The 22252-nt window shown below is 41.1% G+C and overlaps 1 protein-coding gene across 1 annotated transcript in view; it reads right to left on the bottom strand.

The window, feature by feature from the left end:
• Positions 1 to 516: 516 nt before the first annotated feature.
• Positions 517 to 22252, bottom strand: part of pxmp2 (peroxisomal membrane protein 2) — a 39107-nt gene continuing 17371 nt past the window's right edge. The window contains exons 4-6 of the mRNA XM_076270598.1: positions 4267 to 4429; positions 1021 to 1140; positions 517 to 937 (exon numbers count right to left, since the gene is read on the bottom strand). Of these exons, the coding sequence (XP_076126713.1) occupies positions 869 to 937; positions 1021 to 1140; positions 4267 to 4429 (352 nt within the window). The 3' untranslated portion in view covers positions 517 to 868. The remainder of the gene's footprint in view (positions 938 to 1020; positions 1141 to 4266; positions 4430 to 22252) is intronic.

The raw sequence follows: 22252 nt of genomic DNA, 5'->3' as shown, positions 1-22252 counted from the left end.
TTAACATAGTGGTATGTATACTTATGGCCCCTGTTTTACTTCCAAATTTCAGCCCTGCCCTTCAGGCGGTGTTTTGTAATTATACACACTACACATGTATTCCTAACCAATTCCAAACCAATTTTTCAGTTTGTTTACAACTTAGAGACAAGAAATTATTCACATTTCTCACTGATTGCAAAAAAAATAAAAAAATATTTCATTTAAAATTCATTTTAAGGATATTTTTTAAATGGAGGAATGTTTGGTGGGCTTCTGTTTCACAGTCAGAAGTCACACCAATACATTGTGGAATAAGAAGTTGCCCTCTGACATCCACTAGCAATTTCCATCCACTATGCCTTTACCCATTTGCTGTATAACTTACTGGATTGTTCTGTTATCTGTATGTTCTGCACCAAATGGAGCAATTGGCAATGTCCTTTCTATTGAATATGAAGAAAGGGGGTGCCTATGCTCAGCTAAAATGTTTGTCCCTTCTAAAACCTTTTCATAAGAGAAAGACAATATGCAGGAAAGACGACATGACAAAAACATTTACTGAAATCACAACAATTACATACTTTTGAGAAGTCAATTCGCAATCACAAGGTAGACTATTTTCACTTTGGACAACATAGCCATACAAGCAAGCTGTTAGTGTTATGTTGTAGAAATTTATGCAATTTACTGCAATTTACAATCTATGCAGATTTTCTGACAAAGTACAGATACCATTCAAGTTACAATCTTATCAGACAGAGCCACACAGTAATATATCAGTTTCAAGACTCAAATTGTCTTCAGAAGAAAAAACATGGCACTGAAGAAGCAGTTCCAAGGGCAGAGTGGTGTAAGGAGAAGGAAGTACATCAGTTGGAAAACTTGCTCACTTTCTGACAGATGCCAAATATGCATACCAAAAAAACGCTACCATATTGGCAAAGAGTACTCGAAACTGTAAAAAAGGAAATAAATGTTTTAATTTTTTTCAGCTCTCATATTGAAGTCAAATAATAGTATTTGATATTCCATACACACCTGCACAGGTACAAAGTTGATGTTAAGAAACTGGAATGGAGTCCATATCCACCAGTTCATCTTCAGTGCAGGCCAATAAGTCTTTGTCATTTTATCCTTCAGGTCCTGTCTTGTCTTGCCCTAAGAGATTTCAGTTTGTCATTATAAAACTGTACACATTAGTCCTGTATGCACTCCACTAGTTTTCATTAATATGCTATTGATGACATAGCCTAAAAACCAGCCCGAATTAACCTCACCCACAAAATTTGAGTTTGGGAAATTTGATCTGGAGTCAGTCCATTGAGAAGTCTCTATGTCTGAACCATAGGTGTTCGGGTCAATCAAATAGCTCAGGCGGGCTTTACAAGGATGGACAGATGAGCAACAGTTAACCCTTAGGTGCCTGACCGTTCTAATTTCGTTACAATTTTAATTGTGCTTATTAGGCTGTCATATGCAAACAGTGCAGGGGCATGGGACGAAGAGATCCCAGACGAGTTTCACAGGATTCTGGGATTGATCATGTACATGGGGTTCACTTCCCTCCATAATATCCATACTGGGGAACCAAGTCTCTGCAGGGATCATGGGCCAAATTGTTTATGTTGCGTAATCATTTAAGGCTTTGTTGGCTGCTCTGCATGTGGTAGATCCAGCTACAGAAATGGTGGCATAGAATGTCTTAGCACACACATGGGCAACATACGGCCCGCGGGCCACATCCGGCCCGTGGGCTTTCCCTGACCGGCCCGCGTAAGGTCCGTGAAAAAACAGTAGTCAAGAGCCTATCATAGAGATAATGCACGCAAATCAATATCGTTGCTTTTATTTTGAAAGCGACGGCTATTTGTACGCCCATACATTTGTGCGTGGATGCATACGACGTAAACACCCTCGCTGATGTGCTGCATGGTGAATAGAATTTATGCTTCTGCGTAACAGAACAGTTGCCTTTACGTCGGCGTAAACCTTTCAAAGTTTTGTGTCTCCTGTGTCTGCATCGCTCACCACCACAACGGTTGTTAGAATGTCGAACTCCTACTGCTGCTCGTTGGCGATACGAAGTATTCATTTCAAAACGTTACTGACAGATAGACAGTTTACAATCGGATAACCCCGTCATGGTAACCAAAATATGTCCGAGTTTATTTGCAAAGCTTATGTTAGCGACTAGTATGATGCTACTACCCACAGGTTGCTTGAAGCAGCCGCGGCTCAACACACAGGGCGAGTTGACCAATCACAGTTTTGTGTATAAAGTTAAAGCAAAAACATAACCTACATTTTCAAAATAGTTTTCTTTGTGCATGTTGATTAACTAATGACAGCCTACTATTGTCTGCTCCACATTTTCATAGTCTAATTCTGCATAGAGTTAATTTAATGGTGGTAATGATTTAATGATGAAATATTGTTGATGAAATGGTGGCACAGGCCTATGGTCTTAATGACTCCTTCACATTTTCATGGCCTAGCCTAATTATATAGATATTGTACTACTTTTTTATATCAGTCTTTGAAAACTGAAAAAAAAAAACATGTCAATGTCAAAAAATTATTTTCGAGAATGAGGATTAAATACTGGACATATATTAATTTTTTCCTTCGTCTCCCTTACATTTTCCATCTGTTCTTATGAGTAGCAATCAAAACCATATGATTTACTTAATGTTATACAAGAACAGAATAGAATTGAACAGAATTGAGTTCAGACTTGAGTTCGGTATTTTGGGTCCGGCCCTCCTCAACAGTCCCAGTTTGTCATGTGGCCCCTTGGGGAAATTAGTTGCCCACCCCTGTCTTAGCATAAAGTGGAAGGACACTTGCACTGTATTGGACACGTGCAGTAACCTGACTGTCCAATTTCCACAATACGAATGATTCGACTGATGTATGTAGACTAGTGAAGAACAATTCAGTTTGGGACAAAAAAAACTATTGTCAGCCTATTGTGGTAAGTGATCACTACAAATACATGGTGGTCGTTGACCAAATTGTGTATGCCAAAAGACGCAGAAGTGGTGGAAAACACTTTTTCTCAGTCAGTAATTTCTTATTATTTCAAGTTTGGCAGCGCAATGCAGAATCTGGTGTTGAACCTAGAGGTAGCTACAGCCTGATAGACTTTCGAGAAAATCTATCACGACAACTGGCAAGCATTTCCGTCGATACAGTTTTTCAGCCTCGCCTTCAGCTGCTCAAAATACTACTCTGTCGTCTTTCCATCAAGTACACATTTCTTTACAGAAGGAGCTACAGAGAAATTGTTAGCTTTGTTATAAAAAACTTAAATAATAAAACTAAAGTAGCTTGTATGGCCCTGGAGTGTAACGATAGGTGACTGTTTTATTGTTAAACAAAATTGCTTTCAGATTTGGCATTCTGTAGAAGGGGATGCGTTTTGTAATAGCTCTTCTGTGTTCAACCTCCAGGTCCCCTACCCCACCTTTCCCTACCCTCCTCTGTGTGAGTGTGAGTTTGTATGAATATGTGTGTATGTCTGCATTCTCCACAGGCTTGTTCTATGTAATCTACTTTCAAATGTTTAGAACACATTGATTTTTGACTGATGTTGAAGTTGAAGTTTTCATATTAAATTGATTTATATAAGGAAGTTGTATCTTTTGAATCAAATGTATTTTATGTCTCTTCCGAAATGGTCTTAAATATACAGTATATTTACTTAATGTATTACTGGTAATGTATGTTTTTTTAATGTCATTCTTATTGACTATCATTTGGTTATATACAAATAAATGGTTTATTCTTATAGACCAAATACATCTAAATCACTGATCACTAAATGTATCATAATTTTTGAGAGGTTAAGGATATTCCAATTCAGTTCAATTCCAATTTTTTTGTTAAGGGAAAAAGCAAAACTTAAGAGAAACCTTAAGACTTATCATAATTTCACTTAGGGAAACCCTTAAATATAACTTAGGAGTTTAAGGGAAATGGAATTTTTTATGGAAAAACTTATGGGGAACTTAAGGGGTTTTATGCAACCAGGCACAGCACTTCACCACGCTAGTTAGGGAAAAATAAACAAACTCCATGGTGGGATGTCTCAGGAGATAAATCTAAGGCTTATTGTTCCTGTTTTGTTCACTTAAATGTTGTAAATTTGGCAGACAAACGTGTAAGCTCAAATATCATAAACCTTTTGTTAAAGAGTTGTGAACTGCATATCATATGGAATGCTTGGTCACAATGTCATACAATTTCAAAACATTTTATTGATAAAATGAACAATTCAATTACCTCCAAAATTGTCATTACAGAGAAGAAAAGCAACAGGAAAGCTGGAGCAAAGATGAGCCGGTCCAATAGGAGTCTCTTAATCATGCAGAATGGCACAGAGGCAGGCAACAGTAACTCTACCAGCTGGTAATAGTAGTGGCTCACAGGACCAGTCACACACAAGCTGCAACCATATCAACAATTACAGATTAAAAATCAAAATTGATCATTTTTAAAAACATAATTTTGACACTGCATCATATAAGGTTCAAAGTGAGAATTATGGCTCACACTATTTTTACATTTAGGTAGTTAACAATATACTATGACAAAATGCTATAGCCTCTGTGGTCATCAAGGTTGTCACAATGAACAATGGGATGGCAGATAGAACACGAATGGAAAGACAAGAAAAAAGTATCTGCCACTCTTACTGTTGATGTGACAGAGCATCTTGTGGTTGTTTCATCGTATACGCAAGCTACACGACGAGTACGAACGAACAGGTATGATAAGGGATCAGATTCCAAAAAATAATTCTGTGGAAATGCATGGATTCCAGTTGGGGCTACTGGAAGCAACTGAATCCATGCATTTCCACTGAATTATTTTTGGAATCTGATCCCTTATCATACCTGTTCATCCGTACTCGTTGTAGCTGACGCTGGAAGGTCAGTTGAAGCATAAGAGGAAATAAGAGATTTTATGTGAATGTATCATTGAATATTGTGTGAATTGAGTCATTGTATTTGGATTATGCAATTCATGTAAATTGATCATGTTAATTTGTACTTGGGCGGGTGTGTTTCACATGACCTTTCCTTATTTGACCCGGACGCGTTAGCGTTCAGAATGGACTAAGAATAAGGCCGCATGTACGTGATTCTAAGTTGTATGTGAAGTTGAACTGAATTCTACTGCTGGCTATCAGGCGCACACGGTAATGAACTATTTTATATGTATCGTATTTTAAAGATTGATTGTATGTTTCTTGTTGTGATGTTATGTGTAAAACTGTTGTTGTATGTTTGTCTTTGTATGTCTAGTTTTCACGGTGTTCCAAACAGCAAATAAATTCGGAATTGGACATCAGTATGAGACGTGGAGTCACTGAATTTAAGCAATAGGCCAGTGGATAGTTACAGTGAAAACGTGCCTGAAACGCGGAAAGAATAGGCCGGTGGAAACGGCCTACTTCCATCCTACTGAGACCTGCTCTGCTCCTGTGAGGTAGCCTACCGAATTCAACGTGTGACTGCTGAGCTGTTCCTGGATCTTCGATCGGCTGCTTATCGTGGTGAACTACAGATTATCGCACTTGTGCTACTCCCTTTCCTTGTGGATTACGGACCTTCGCCCATGTTTTCCATTCCTGGTGGATTATTGCAGGTTACAAGCTTCATCGTCGCGTTTGCTCCTCGGGACTCTCAAGTTCAGCGCGCAGCTTTGCTACACTAGCTGCGGTGGGATTCAGGTCCTGTAATTCATCCAACAGCCACTGCCGTGTACTCCCAGGTTAGACTGTGCCTTACTAACATGCAACTTTGACAAGTGATTACTGAAAGTTTAAACTCAATGCTCTCATCGCAACTGCTACTTTATTGCTGTAAACATGGTTATATTGTGAATGGATATTTCTTTGTTTAAATGTTGATACAATTATGTTGTCATTCCTTTAGCCTATTATGGTTGAATGTAAGGGTATTGGTTTAATAGTATTCAATCTGAGAGTGCCTTATTGACATAAACTGTTTTATTGCATGTTTAGTTTTAAGTGCCTGTTAAATATTTATGTGAAGTCTAGTCATCTCAAATTCTTAAGAAGTTGTAAAAATGTCAGTACAAGGTGAATCAACCTCTCAGGGTGGTGAATTAGCAGGGCAAAATGATTCCCCATTAGAGGAAGGGGCAGTAATCAACGGTGAGATTGCACTAGAAAGTGAGAATGAAGTTGATGTTGTGAGGGATCGCCATGTATCTTGCACTTCATGCACAGCGAAATCCGAAGCAAGACAAAAGGAGCTTAGTTTAGTTTTGACGAAGACAAATGAAGAAACCAGGAAATCAGTTCGTGAGAAACACTTGACACCAAAGATGCAAGAGTTGAAAGAGCAGGAATATGGTCAAAGGGAGAGAACATTTACAACTGCGTATGAAAAATGGAAGATTGAAGCCCGAAACATTCGCTCAAAGTTAAAGCAACAATGTTCAGAGAGTGATCTGTGTAATATTATGGATGTCGTTGAGAAGCAAGAATCTGTATTGAAAGGTTTATATGATGATTTGCGAGTCTATGCACCACCAAATCAAGAAATTAGGAGGAAAATTGACGCATGTGTAGCTGTTACTGCAGACCTATTTAAATTACTTAAGGTTCGTTTAACTGAAGATGACATTGATTTTGAGCCTGAGGCAGAGAAGGTAAGATTGCGCATGCTGTTTGATAATAAATATGCTAGGTCCATATTTGGATCTACAGTTTCTAGAGCCTCAGTTGTTAGTTATCATTCCAACCCCGCATCGGAGTCAGCTAGCATTTCCATTAGAAGGGCAGAGATCGCTGCAGAACTGGCAGCAAGAAAAACAGAAGCTGAAATGGAAGAAGAAATTGAGACACAACGCCAGCAACTGAAAAGGCTTGAAAACCGTAGAGATATTGAGGTTATGGAAGCCAAGCTAAAAGTTTATGCAGAGGAAGAGTCAAAAGCCAAAACTGGGCAATATAGCCAAGCATGGAGTGATATAATTGATCCAAGTCCACCTGTCAATAATAAATCACATCTGCAAGAGCCAAAGGTTAAAAGTGTGATACAGTGATACAGCTGATCCCAGTTCAATCGTCAATACTATGCCAAGTCCACAAGAGCAAGTCACAGAGAATGAAACATCCTTATTGCAAGCACTCCAAGAGTCAATGTCCTTAACACGACTTCCTGTTCCAGAGCCCTCCATATTTTCTGGGGACCCACTTAAGTTTATTGAATGGAGTACAAGCTTCAAGGCCCTTATAGAAAGACGGTAGTGTTAATTTCGTCAGACGAGACGAGAGGAAATATGTTCGTCAACAACCTTTTTTTTCATGACTAAGACGAGACGATGACGAGACGGCATTAATGTCCTGAAACACTGACTAAGACTATCTTAAGATGCATTATTGTTGACGAAAAAAGACGAGACTAAAATGTTTTGCATGAAATAAAAACTAAGATAAAATCTCTCTTCATTTTCGTCTACAAAATGAGAAGACAGAATATCTAGCTGTTACGTTTTCAAAATATTCCGAATGAGTTTATGCTCCTGTAGGCAAACAACTCATATTATATTTTACCACGTCTGCTCGCGGACCACTTGGGATAGCTTGCGGACCACCAGTAGTCCCCAGACCACACATTGAGAAACACTGGTCTACGAATATCATGACAGTGGTCAAATCCCAGCCGAGCTATAACTGCAGCTTGACTTACCTGTGCATGTAAACATACTGACTGACAAAAAATCAGAATGAGTAATTATAACAGACGAGTAGCCCTGTGGACACACAATATTGTTGGAAAATTGAGATGTGAGATGTGAGATGTTGACTCAAATGGTAATCAGAAATAATTAGTTATAAAAAAAAGACTAAAATGTTTTGACTAAAACTGACTAAGACTAAGGTACCTTTAGTTTTCTTCTGACTAAAACTAGACTAAAATGACGAGACTTTTAGTCGACTAAAACTTGACTAACAAAAATGATATTTGAATGACTAAATATGACAAAGACTAAAAAGGACATTTCGTCACAAGACTAAGACTAAGACTAAATTAAAAATAGGTGACAAAATTAACACTAAAAGACGGTGCTCGGATTCAGCGGATAGACTGTTCTATTTACAAAAATACCTTAGTGGTGATGCAAAATCTGCTCTGGAAGGCAGCTTTTACAGGAAAGATGATCAGGCCTATCAACAAGCGTGGGATAAGTTGAATGCAAGATATGGTCATTCCTTCGTGACGCAGCGTGCCTTCAGAGAGAGGCTCAATAGACGGCCGAAAATTGGCGCAAAGGAGTATATTAAGTTAAGAGAATTTAGTGACTTCTTGCAGTCATGTAGTGATGCCATGCCTCATGTTAAGGGCCTTCAGGTGCTAAATGATTGTGAGGAAAACCAAAGGATGCTGGCCAAACTCCCTGACTGGGTGACGAGTAGATGGAACCGTCTGGTGACAGAGAAACTAGACCAAGCCAATGATTATCCTGGCTTCAGTGAGTTTGCATCATTCATCTCAAAGGAGGCACGCATAGCATGCAACCCGGTATCATCACTCTACGCTTTAAAGACTTCTGATGAAAGGCTGTTAAGAGAAACCAAACAAACAGTCACGGGCAAACACATTTGTCACCAATGTTAAGGCTTCAGATGCAGAATGTGCTACTTTTAACTCAAATGATGCTGATGACTTTGGAGATTCCAGGGAACCTAAAACCTCATAGACAAAGGATCCTAGTTTAGTCAAATGTGCATGTTGTGGAGAAAGCCACTCCATACATAAATGTCAAAAACTAATAGAAAGATCTGCAGACGAAAGAAAAAAGTTTGTCTTTGACAATAAACTATGCTTTGCATGCTTGAGGAGGGGACATAATTCCAAGGACTGCAGAAACAGAGCTACTTGTGCATTATGCAAGAGACGCCATCCAACCCTTTTGCATGAAGAACGTCCTGTAGCAGACCAGTCATCTTTACAACGAGTCTCGCAAGTTGAAAGGGGTACGACTTTAACATCATGCTATGTGAATGGGGGGGGAGCAGGTAGTACCTCCATGATTGTCCCAGTTTGGCTCTCATCACATAATACAGAGTCTGAAATGTTGGTGTACGCCTTATTGGATATGCAAAGCAGTCATACATTTGTTGACCAAGAAATATGTGAAGGTTTGCATGCAGTGAGGGAGCCTGTAAAATTAAAACTTTCCACCATGATGGGAAAGGATGCGGTTGTGATGAGCCAAAGAGTTGAGGGACTCAAAGTTAGAGGATTCTCCTCAAATGAATTGATCTGTTTGCCGCCTGCTTACTCAAAAGATTTTATTCCCCTTGAACGTGCACATATCCCCACCCGTGAAACGGCTAGAAAATGGACACATCTTGCAGCTATAGCTGATGAAATGCCCATGCTGATGGATTGTGGCGTTCGGCTCTTAATTGGTTACGATTGCTCCAGAGCACTGGCGCCTAGGCAGGTAATTACTGGCGGCGACTACGAGCCTTATGCCGTCAAAACGGACCTAGGCTGGAGTATTGTAGGGAGTGCATCACAGTGTTTGAACTCTAAGGATGTGACAGGTCTGTGCCACTGGGTGTCAGTCAGAGAATTTCCTTCTATAGCGCCATCTGCTGCCATTAAAGTGCTTGAATTGGACTTTGCAGATACCCGACCAGGTGAAAGGAGCATATCTCAGGAGGACATCCAGTTCCTGGAGATCTTAAAGGGAGGTGTGCATCAAAATGATTGTGGCCACCTAGAAATGCCCCTCCCTTTCAAAGCAAGACCCTAACTCCCAGACAATAAGAAACTTGCACATGTCCGGCTAAAGCATCTCAAAAGGAAACTGGATAGAGATCCTAAATTCAAACATGACTATGTGAAATTCATGGAAGGTATCTTCAAAGATGGCGATGCGGAAAGAGCAGAGCTGCAAACAGAGGCAGGACACGTGTGGTATATTCCACACCAAGGGGTTTACCACCCGAAGAAACCAGGAAAGATCAGGGTAGTTTTTGATTGCTCTGCTAGATATGAAGGTACAGCCTTGAATGACCATCTGTTGACTGGGCCAGATCTTACCAATGGACTGACTGGCAGATTTCGCAAACATCCAATTGCCATCATGTGTGATGTTGAAAAGATGTTCCATAGATTTCATGTAGTCAAAGAACACCGAGACTATCTGCGTTTTATGTGGTGGGAAAATGGAGAGACGGGCACAGAACCTATAGAATATCGTATGAAGGTACATCTCTTTGGTGCGTCCTCATCTCCAGGCTGTGCCAATTACGCCATGAAGCATCTTGCCAGTTTGAATGAAGTTAAGTTCCCCTTGGCTGCCAAATTCATCAGAAATCATTTTTATGTGGACGATGGCCTAACAAGTGTGGAGTCAGTTAATGTGGCGATTAACCTGATAAAAGAAGCTCAAGCTGTGTGTGCTGAGGGAAAGCTATGTCTTCATAAATTCTTTTCAAACAATAGAGAGGTGCTGGAGTCCATCTGTGTGTCAGACCGCGTTGCTGAAGTGAAGAATGTTGATCTGAATCATGACAACCTTCCCGTGCAAAGTGTTTTGGGAGTGAGGTGGAATGTAGAGCATGACTCCTTCTCCTTTAGAGTCTCGCTCAGTGAAAAGCCATTTACGCGACGTGGCATTCTCTCAATTGTGGCTTCTATTTACGACCCATTAGGATTTTTGGCCCCATTTGTCCTATTAGGAAAGAGGGTGCTGCAAGAAATGTGTCAAAAGGGAATCAGTTGGGATGAACCACTACCCAGTGCGTTGAGGCCAAGGTGGGAGAGTTGGTTGAATGACTTATCAAACTTTGAACAGATACAGATCCCAAGATGCCTCATGCCTCTAAACTTTGGGAAAGTTTTGCAAGTAGAACTGCATCATTTTTCTGATGCTAGCAGTTACGGGTATGGCCAGTGTTCTTACATCAGATTGGTGAGTGAAGATAAGATCCACTGCGCCTTGATCATGGGGAAGGCAAGAGTCGCACCCACAAAGGTTGTCACTATACCACGGCTGGAGCTTACTGCAGCTGTGGTCTCTGCTGCTGTGAGCAATATGCTGCATGAAGAATTGGAGGTGAAAGTAGACAGGGAATACTTTTGGACAGATTCGCGAGTAGTCCTTGGCTACATTAACAATGAAGCCAGAAGATTCCATGTCTTTGTTGCTAACCGTGTCCAGAGAATTCGGGAATCTACAGACCCAAGACAGTGGTATTACATCAACACGGAGGAGAACCCTGCTGACTATGCTTCAAGGGGCCTGAAGGTAGAGGAGCTTATCAATTCGACTTGGCTTACAGGGCCCCACTTCCTCTGGGAGAGAGAAATAGTGGCCAACCAAGGAACATCAGAGCTATTGGTGGGAGACCCTGAGGTCAAGGTGGTCCACGCGTTGACAACTGAGGTCACAATACAAGAGGATTTTCAAAAACAATTGTCACGGTTCTCAAAATGGTCCACAGTTGTGAATGTAATTGCCCGGATTCAACGACTGGCAAAGAGAATTAAGGCATCAGAACCTCTCGGTGTGGAAGAAAGAAGGAAGGCTGCACACACACTGATCCAGCTTGCACAGAATCATGCTTTCAAGGAAGAATTGGATATGCTGAGCCACAAATCTGGAAAGCTGCCTCGCAACCACCAACTGCACCAGCTCGACCCTTTCCTTCAAGATGGGATATTGAGGGTGGGAGGACGACTGAGGAGAGCATCTGCCCCTCTTGAACTGAGACACCCAGCAATCCTTCCAAGAGATGGTGTTGTCACTCAACTAATTCTTGCCCACCATCATGAAATGATTCAACACCAAGGTAGAGGGCAGACCCTTAACGAATTAAGAGCTAATGGTTACTGGATAATCAGTGGCAGCAAAGCAGTAGCCCAGTACGTTCGACAGTGCGTCCCCTGTAGGAGAGCTCGTGCACCACTAGAAGAGCAACGAATGGCAGACCTCCCTATTGACCGTACCAATCCATCCCCGCCATTTACCTACTGTGGCATGGATTGTTTTGGCCCCTTCCATACCAAGCAAGGTCGTAAGGTGTATAAACGGTACGGTCTCCTTTTTACATGTCTTTGTTCCAGAGCCGTTCACGTTGAGATGGTGGAAGATATGACAACAGATGCCTTCATCAATGCACTGCGGTGTTTTATAGCTATCCGTGGAGCAGTCAGACGCATTAGATCAGACCAAGGATCCAACTTTGTGGGAGCAAAAAATGAACTGAAGAGAGCTATGAAAGATGTCAGTAAAGAGAGAATGGCTGCATATCTGGCAACTAAGCAGTGCGATTTCCACTTCAATGCACCTGGTTCAAGCCATGCTGGGGGCATTTGGGAGCGTCAGATTAGAACAGTGAGAAGTGTCATGAGTTCAGTTCTGGCACAATGTGCTGGGAGACTAAACGATGTCTCCTTGCGCACATTTTTCTATGAAGCAATGTCCATAGTCAATAACCGTCCTCTCACTGTAGATGCCATCAACGATCCCAAAAGCTTGGAACCGCTAACCCCTAACCACTTACTCACCATGAAGTCATCTGTTCCCTTACCCCCACCAGGTGTATTTGTTAAGGAGGATCTCTACACAAAGAAATGATGGAGGCAAGTGCAATATTTGTGTGAACAGTTCTGGAGCAGATGGAAGAAAGAATATCTTGCCAGTATCTCTCTCAGGCAGCAATGGCATACTCCTAAACGGAACATCCAGGTTGGCGATATTGTGATTGTAAAAGATGAAGTCCCTCGAAATGAATGGAAGTTGGCCAGAGTTCTCGATGTCTGTAAGGATGATGATGGACTAGTACGGAAGGCTACAATACAGATTGGGGACCGAATGTTAGGAAAAAGGGGTGAGCGCCGCACTAAGCCCTTAAGCATTGAGCGCCCTATTCAAAAGCTGGTGGTTCTTGTGGCTAAAGATTAAGATCTTTTTTCTCAGGCTGAGCTAGTGAGTAACACTTAAAGTCTAATACTTTAAATTCTATATGCATGCCTTGTCGATAATTATTTTTTTTTTGGTATGGTAGTTGTATAGTGATGTATTATGTCATTTAACAAAGGAGGATGGTGATTATGAATTATTGGTTTAGTGAATCTTGTCCTGTGTGCTCACTTGCCTGGAAATTACCATCGATGTAATTGATGTGTTATATGTGTTCTGATGAATCAAGGTAATTTGGTGGGAGTGTAGCTGACGCTGGAAGGTCAGTTGAAGCATAAGAGGAAATAAGAGATTTTATGTGAATGTATCATTGAATATTGTGTGAATTGAGTCATTGTATTTGGATTATGCAATTCATGTAAATTGATCATGTTAATTTGTACTTGGGCGGGTGTGTTTCACATGACCTTTCCTTATTTGACCCGGACGCGTTAGCGTTCAGAATGGACTAAGAATAAGGCCGCATGTACGTGATTCTAAGTTGTATGTGAAGTTGAACTGAATTCTACTGCTGGCTATCAGGCGCACACGGTAATGAACTATTTTATATGTATCGTATTTTAAAGATTGATTGTATGTTTCTTGTTGTGATGTTATGTGTAAAACTGTTGTTGTATGTTTGTCTTTGTATGTCTAGTTTTCACGGTGTTCCAAACAGCAAATAAATTCGGAATTGGACATCAGTATGAGACGTGGAGTCACTGAATTTAAGCAATAGGCCAGTGGATAGTTACACTCGTCGCTCGACTTATCGTGACTAAATTCAAGATGGCGTCGAACGGTAAAATTCCTTAAGGTACTGTCTGTATAAATCGTCTTGTAAATAAACTATCAGTGCTTTTTTAAAGTTCTCCATGTCTCGTTTTAAATGTCAAGGCCCTCGGAAGTCTACCAATGAAGTATGGAGCTACTTTGAGCCTCGTAAATGGTGTAAAACAGTGATTTATTTGCATGGCTAGGCCGATGCCCGAGGCGCCACAACGAAACACTGTTGGTAGCATTGGCTAACTAGCGCCAGATTTCTGAGTGCAGGGGACAAGCCGAGGTGAGCTATGAGACATACGTTCACACTCAGTATCATGTTTCAACACACTTTAAGTCAATATCACACCGGAATTCTCCTTTAAACAACCCAAAACTACCACAGGAACGGAGAGCACTGGGCAACTCATTCCACCAACATGGAACCACTGAGGAATAGAGTCTTGAATTAGACCTAGTTTTTATGACTGGTCGACATAACAGACGCTCATCAGAAGACCGCAGTGGGCGGTTGGGGATGTAAGGCTTGATTATTGAATTAAAATAACTAGGAGCAGATCCAGTCAGTCCTATAGGCCAAAGTGAGAGATTTAAATTTAATTCTGGCTACTATAGGGAGCCAATGGAGAGTAACTAGGAGAGGAGTTACATATATGTCCTCTTTGGCTGATTGAAGACCAGGTGTGCTCCAGCATTCTGAATCAGCTGTAATGATCTTATTACACAAGCGGATAAACCAGCTAATAGTGAATTACAATAGTCCAGCTTAGAGATGACCATGGTCTGAACAAGAAGTTGTGTGGAATCTTGTGTCAGATAACGTCTGATCTTCCTAATGTTGTAAAGCATAAACCGACATGATTTTGCAATAGAAGCTACATGCTCAGAGAAGTTAAGTCGGTCATCAATTACAACGCCCAAGTTACGTGCCGATCTAGTTGGGGTCAGTGAAGTTGAGTCAAGCTGGATGTTAATCTGTTGGGGAATAGCTGTTTTAGCTGGAAACACCAAAAACTCTGTTTTTGAGAGATTAAGCTGAAGGTGCCGATCTTTCATCCAGGCTGAAATATCCTTAAGGCATGCAGAAATCCGGTGGTAGTCAAATTCATGGGAGCGAATGGTCTCACCTAAGGAAGTGGTGTAAATGGGGGCAGCCGTGGCCTACTGGTTAGCACTTCGGACCTGTAACCGGAGGGTTGCCGGTTCGAATCCCGACCAGTAGGCACGGCTGAAGTGTCCTTGAGCAAGGCACCTAACCCCTCACTGCTCCCCGAGCGCCGCTGTTGATGCAGGCAGCTCACTGCGCCGAGATTAGTGTGTGCTTCACCTCACTGTGTGTTCACTGTGTGCTGTGTGTGTTTCACTAATTCACGGATTGGGATAAATGCAGAGCCCAAATTTCCCTCACGGGATCAAAAGAGTATATATACTTATACTTTAAATAGAGAAAAGCATACCCTGAGGCAAACCTGTGGTGAGGTCATGAGACTTAGATACCTGTCCCTGCCAAGACACGTTGAAAGAATGCCCTTTAAGGGCGTTTCCTATATACTAGGAAAGGATGCTTCAATATGTGAGCCTTGTGTTGTTAACCATGTCTGAGTACCTTGTGTAGACTATGAACCAGTTGATATTTTCAAAAAACACTACAATGTCTACATCTCGCTCACTTATAGGAAGGTCCCTAATAGCAAGGAAAATGACATTACAGCAGTGTTAGCTACATACAGTACTTACTTGGAGTTTTGATATGTGAAAGCATATATTTCTCCCATCTGAAACATTGATCCCATTGTGCTACATATTATGCTATTATTGTTGAGCAAAAACTAATAGTCCAAACAGCGATGTAGGATTCTGTTAAAGGGAACTATGTCATTTTTTTTAGCTTAATTTACTTTAACTTAACAGCTTCAGAGTCATTGGAATGGTTATATGATTTTTTCCGGTGTGAATGGTGGCCGTCTCGCTTCCCCCTAGTGTCTGTGAGCAGAAAAACCAGCCTTGCAACTTTGGTCCGGTAAGAGTCAGAAAGTCTTGCGGTCTTGCGATGTAACAAACTACTTTACAGCACTACACACATACACGCCAGGCACCGGCTAGAACAAGGTAGCGATGGAGTTTCTCAGACATTCGTCAGCCTGCGAAAATAAGCAGAAAGCGAGTAAACCGTTGTCAGAGGAACAGGGAAAGAGGAAACGGCAGACTGACCGAGCGAGGAGTGTCGTAAAATATATGCTCTGAAGCTGTAGGGGGAGCTCAGTAGAGAAAACTGCGGTGAGAAAACAGCAAAGAAATGGCCAAAACAGCATAGGGTCCCTTTAACCCTTAAAGGAGTACCGTCACACCGGTGTGATGGGAATGTTGAGAAATGAACGTTCTAAAGAATATCTGGGTTCATTGAATTCAACATAGAATTTTAGAACCTTCAATTGTTGCGGAACTTAGAATGTTCAAAAACCTACACCTTTAAGGGTTAAAGGCTCACAGCAAGTTTGATGTCAGCAGATCAAATATTGGTTCAGGTATGTGCTCACTTACAATTTGGTAGCTTTGCAGCAGATTTTGATTTCCTTTGACAAGCAGAAGCAAATTGACCACAAATAAAAAAAAAAGTGAGTTTCTTTCTTTGAGGCTTGTCCCTCCAAAAATGTACCCTGGAAATCCAGAGTTCTCAGGAGAGCACAATGGAATTGTCTCTGCGAGACACTCTGGCAAAGAGCAATGATGCACGTTACTTTTACCCCAACATTCCGGGGAACCAGCTAAACTGATGAAGACAGCACTGCAACATTGGAGGACAGTACACATTGGTCGCAGTGTTATCCGATTGCGTCGAAGTCCGAAATCATTCAGAGTAAACATGTTATCCAATTGCGTGCAGTGAGATTTTTAAATGCATGCTTGTTGCTACCCCTCGAGTTGCGCCATTACATTGTTCTTGGCCAGACCCTTAATCTTTCTAGATTATCAGGGTCTGGATTTTCCAGGCTACCAAAAATGAACTCATAATTGTGAACAATTATTTCGCAAATCAAAAAGCCAACAAATAACTTTTGCGATACTTGGTCTTGGTTCAGGTTTCATAAAATCCAAAAGGGCAGTCCCATCAGTACCATGAATAGTTACAATGCCTCAACCTTTGGATCTTCCACAGTATTACTAAACTGCTTAGGCCCTATCAGCCTTATGTACCTTCAGCCCCATGTTCCCTCAGCATTCCGAACCAGCCCTTCCATAACACACAAAACGCATAGTGGCCTAGCCATGCATATGGATGAGATACGTTTGTGACAGTTAAGTCCCCACACTGTCCCTGCAATGAGAAAATATGTTTGTTTGCTTTAATTCAATATCTGCATTAAGATATGCTAAGTGAAACACTAAGGTTGAAATGTGACATTAGCCACATTAACATTAGCTGGGTTAATATTACTGCTGACGTTATACCTAAACAGACTGGATTTCCCGGTCAGTATTAATGTTATGGGTGACCACGTTATCACAGTACATGAAAATGCACTGTACTGTTCTTCCTAGTCTTATTACAGTGCATAAAAAGGTACTGTACTGTCTTCTAAGTCTTCTTCTTCTTATTACAGTGCATAGAAATTATTCTTATTAGCTGTGTTAAGTGTTAAACCATCTCTGTTGCTTCTTTTTGTTTGTTTGTTTCTGTACTTGACCTATATAGGTACACATTATCCATGAGTGACAAAAATCCAAAAAATAAATAATAATAATAATAATAAATAAATAAATAACTTAATTCAAACTTTCTAACCTAGGTCTTCAAATGGACCAGGTTGGCATGTATTTTAATTTTTTTTAATGTATACTTTTTGCAATATAAACAAAAAACAAGCTTATTTTTTCTCATTGACTTTCTATTGGGCATTATGGCATCATAATGGGTCGTTTAAACTGATTTGCACCTGTTCCAGCAGCCTCCTGCTCAACTAGGCCCCATTTTTCTCTGTGTCTCTCTCTATTCAACAAGAATACAAGGCACTTTCCATCCAACTGTCTGTCATCCATCCGTTTCAAACCATTCATTCATATTAAACTATCTATACACATCCATTAAGCTATCGACTGATACACATCTATTTGTCTATCAATAATCATTAAAATATCTGTCTATCAACTTCAATTAAACCATGTCAACCTAGCAACCACCATAGCAACCAACATGTTAACCAACATGTTAGCAACCCGTATAGCAACCGCTTTATTTGGCAAAGCAACCACCATATCGTCGCTGTCCGATACAGAACACGTATCTCCATTTTTTTTCATTTTGAGTTTTTTCGACCAATAGAATCTCCAAGTTCATGTCCTTATACTGTACACGTCAAGTATCTACATGACCAATGAAAGATTGTGAAAACACGTCACGAGTTTTTCGCGTAAATCCATTGGATGACAAAGCTGTCCGCCATGCCACGTAAGTCCCTCCTCCCCTAGTTCTCCCCGTTTCAAATGACGCGGCCAAGCTGAAGCGCGAACAGCCAAGCGACGTGGTGGAAACAAACACTGAGGTAAAGTGTAATTTTTGTCAACTATGTTCTTGCTTATCCTTGCTGAAATATATTTACAACTGTTATCTATCGATGTTGACATGATTGTTGTCTATGTCTAGGGTTTTAATCGTCACAAAAGTAGCGTCTCCAAAACGCCAGCTTTCACCACAGATAGCGAGCTAGTTCTAGCTATCTAGCTTGCTAAGGCCTGGTGAAAATAACATCGGTCTCATTTAGATTTAGTCCTTACTCAAACTTATCAAATTCCTTTGTGTAATATTCATGGATTAAAGTTTTTCGTTACTGTGACAGATTTCCGTCAACTGAAATGTCTGTATGTCAATTTACTTTTCGTCAGCTGAACTCAAATGGGATAGTGCTATCAGTGCTGATCGGAGAATGGGGGGCGAGAGGTGGTGACAGGTAGTGTTTGCCTACGAATTTAGACTCGCTGTAACAGTGGTGTGAATCCAAACTTAACAAGCTATGGGTAGAAATTAGAGGTAATGACCAAAACATGTTACCAAATACAGTCTGGCGAGGCATCTGATCAAGTATTTTCTTTATCCTGCCATTCCTTGCTTAGATTAACGTTACACAGTGTGTTCCGTGTTGAGGGCTAAGCCATGGCTACATTGTTGTTTACGAAGGGGTCCAGGGGGAATACTCGATCGGATGCCGAACCGGTAAAGAGTTCAGTCAGATTACTTTTTTGCTTTAATCCCTGGATAATACGGTCATGTCGATTGTCTCTAGGAAATATCATGCGCTCAACGTCGCCAAAGCATTTCTGAAAGTGGTGCTAGGTTGCTACATGTGGAGATGTTAATGTACAGATTTCCCGAAATGACGCAAGGTTATGTGATGTTATGTTGTGAGATGGCACGATATATTTTTTTTCTTATGTGCATTTCTCCCTCCCCTCAGGATGTCATTTTCTTTAAAGGAGATCTGCGAGCTTGTGAATGTGAGGTATGATAGGGCACTTGAGGGAAGCGTCAGGGCTGAAGAAGGTTTGTAGTTTGCAGGAAACTATAATTGAGAATTGAGAAAGTCAGTCAGGAAAGTGAACACTGTTAATTGTTATTCTAATGGTTAACCTCTGTCATTCTTAGCTGTAACTGTATGACTGTTTGCCCATGCTACTGATACAAGCTTGTTTTGAATCATTCAAACATTTTGTTTTTCTTATTTTTAGATTCGCCATCAATATCCTCCAAGGACTCAGACATAGCTTCCAGTGAAGGTAAGCATTTTATTCTTCTGATGGACTATACTTTAGTCTCCATTTCATTGATTTTGGGTTTTCTCATGTCATTAGTAACTACAAACCTAATTCTGCTATTGTCTGCCTGTGATAACTTGATTACCAGTCAAAATTAATGCAGTGAACAATGTGAACAGTGTATTTATTCCACTGGATCTGTTCATATGTCTTCTGCTTCACTTAGACTCGCTTGATGATTACATTCCAGACAGAGAGAATACAGGCAAGTTATTTATCTTTATTTATTTATTTATTTATGACATACCAATGGGCTCAGCCGCACACAAACCACTGCTAAACTTAAACAGTTATCCACTCTTGTCATTTTTAGACGAACAAAGTGAAAATGATGACTGTAACCCAGGGACATCTGCTGGTATGTACATTGCTCAAATTAGATAAGCTGCACATTAAACTTGGTCATTTTTACACTTCTCTCAGTAATTTGCAAACACAGCTAAACCTAACTACATGACAACATGCACACACACACACACACTGTATCTGATCTATTACCAACATACTAAGCAACCATAGAAGATGACTGTAGATTTTGTTAATCTATTTTTTTTTATAATTTTTCTATTAATCAGATGACGATGCTGTTCGGCGAAAGAGGAGGGCCAACCCTTCACGTTGGAAAGCAAATGTTCAAAAAAAAAGGAGGATGACGGGTCAATCATACCGTGGAAGGAGAGGAAACGGAAGCATCATCAAAGAAGCAAGAAAAATGGGGGAGAGGTGCCAGAGTGCGTCCTGCCAGAAATCAAAACAAATCCGATGCTGCGAAATTGACGAAGGGCGGAGGAAGGACATTTTCAAGTACTTTTGGGAGAAATTGGACTGGAAAGAGAGGAGGATGTACGTGAAAACAATGGTGGAAGTGAGCGGTGTTAAGCGGCGCCGAACAGAAGCGGTCACATCTCGGAGGTCTGCTTCTCTGTTCTGTTTTTTATGTGTAGATGGGAAAAGAATAAGGGTCTGTCAGCGGATGTTCTTGTCTACACTTGGGATCAGGCAGTGGACATTCCTTAAGTGGGTAGGAAGAAGGGGAGATAGTCCCAAGAAGACAGAGAGGGTGAGGGTGACTACTGAGGAGCATAACTTTGTAAACACTTTTCTTACAAAACTTCCAAAAGTGCCGTCGCATTATTGTAGGTCCTCCTCATCCAAGCTGTATTTGGAGCCTTACTTCAAATCCATTTCTCATCTGCATTCCTTGTACCAGCAGGCATGTTCAGACAACAGCATCAGAGCACTATCACGACAGGTTTTCACAGTAGCGTTCAACCAACTGAATCTTTCCTTATTTCATCCGAAAAAAGATCAATGCGACACCGGCTGTGCATTCAAAGCCGGGAACATCGAGGCTGCTGTGTGGGAGAAACACCGAAAGAAAAAAGATGATGCCAGAGAAGAAAAGGAAAATGACAAACAACTGGCTACCAACACCTGCTTAGTTACGTGCATGGATCTGCAGAGCCTTCTCCTGTGCCCAAAACTTCAAGCGTCTGCCCTGTACTACAAGATGAAGCTTGGCGTCCACAACTTTACAATCTACAACATGGCATCACATGCAGCAAAAAATTACCTGTGGCATGAGGGTGAAGCGGGGCTCTCTGCCAGTGAATTTGCCTCGTGTATTGTACACTTTCTCAAATCCCAAGCATCGTACAGCGAGTTTGTCCTCTGGAGTGATGGATGTGGCTACCAAAACAGAAACCTCGTGCTCAGCAATGCACTGCTGAAGTTTGCAACGGAGATGAAAAAAACAGTTACTCAGAAGTACCTGGAAAGAGGCCACACCCAAATGGAGTGTGATTCAGTGCACAGTGTAATCGAGAGGAAGATGCGGGATCGGGATGTCCATGTCCCCGCAGAGTATGTAGCGGTCATCCGCGGAGCTCGTTCCCGCCCCTTCCCTTATGACGTGCAATACGTTGACCACACCTTTTTCCATGACTTCAGCAAGGTCACCATCTGCAAGTCTCTCCGACCAGGCAGCAAAGTAGGAGATCCGACCGTGCATGACCTCCGGGCAATCAGATGTTTTTATAGACGTGTTTTCCATTAATAAATAACCATTAACAATAGCCATATCAACCTGAATTGTTTTTAAACTGCCTTCTGATTTCGTCCTAACCCTTTGCTCTTTGTTCCCCAATACCCAATACCCCTTTTTTAATCTGTTCTAGATACAACATTGATGGCAGCATGGAGTACAAGTTGCTCCACTCCGATCCCTGGCAGCCCTACTCCGTCCCATCGCTGAGGAAACCATGCCTCACTGTGGTCCCACTCCATTCATCCCGTCCAAAAATCAAAGCGGCGAAGTTCAAACATCTTCAGGAACTGAAGCACGTTGTACCGAAGGATTTTCATTCATTTTTTGACTCACTGTCCCATGACTGATCACTTACAATAGCACACACACACACTAGCACGCGCACACACACACACACAACAGCGCTCGCAAACATGCACAACACACACAATAGTGCACAGTCCCTCAATCCTGTTCATTGACATGACATAAATTATACAGAAACATGCATCACTAATGAACTAACATCACTCAGATTGGCATCAAGATTAATTTAATGTTTAAATTGGTGTAGTTATACACAACTAGCAAGACCAATCAACATGACGAGCTCTGGATTCTGGTGCCTACGTTTTAACAGGTTATGTGTTGTAAAATACTTTTGATAACTTTTGGCCAAGTTTGATAACTTTT

Source organism: Alosa pseudoharengus, unplaced genomic scaffold, assembly GCF_046254945.1.
Source record: "Alosa pseudoharengus isolate Yale_2024_CS ecotype anadromous, Long Island Sound unplaced genomic scaffold, YU_APseudo_1.1 YU_APseudo_1.1_scf_6, whole genome shotgun sequence".
Lineage (NCBI taxonomy): Eukaryota > Metazoa > Chordata > Actinopteri > Clupeiformes > Clupeidae > Alosa > Alosa pseudoharengus.
The sequence above is the reverse complement of the archived record's forward strand: the minus strand, read 5'-3'. Positions and strand labels throughout refer to the sequence as shown.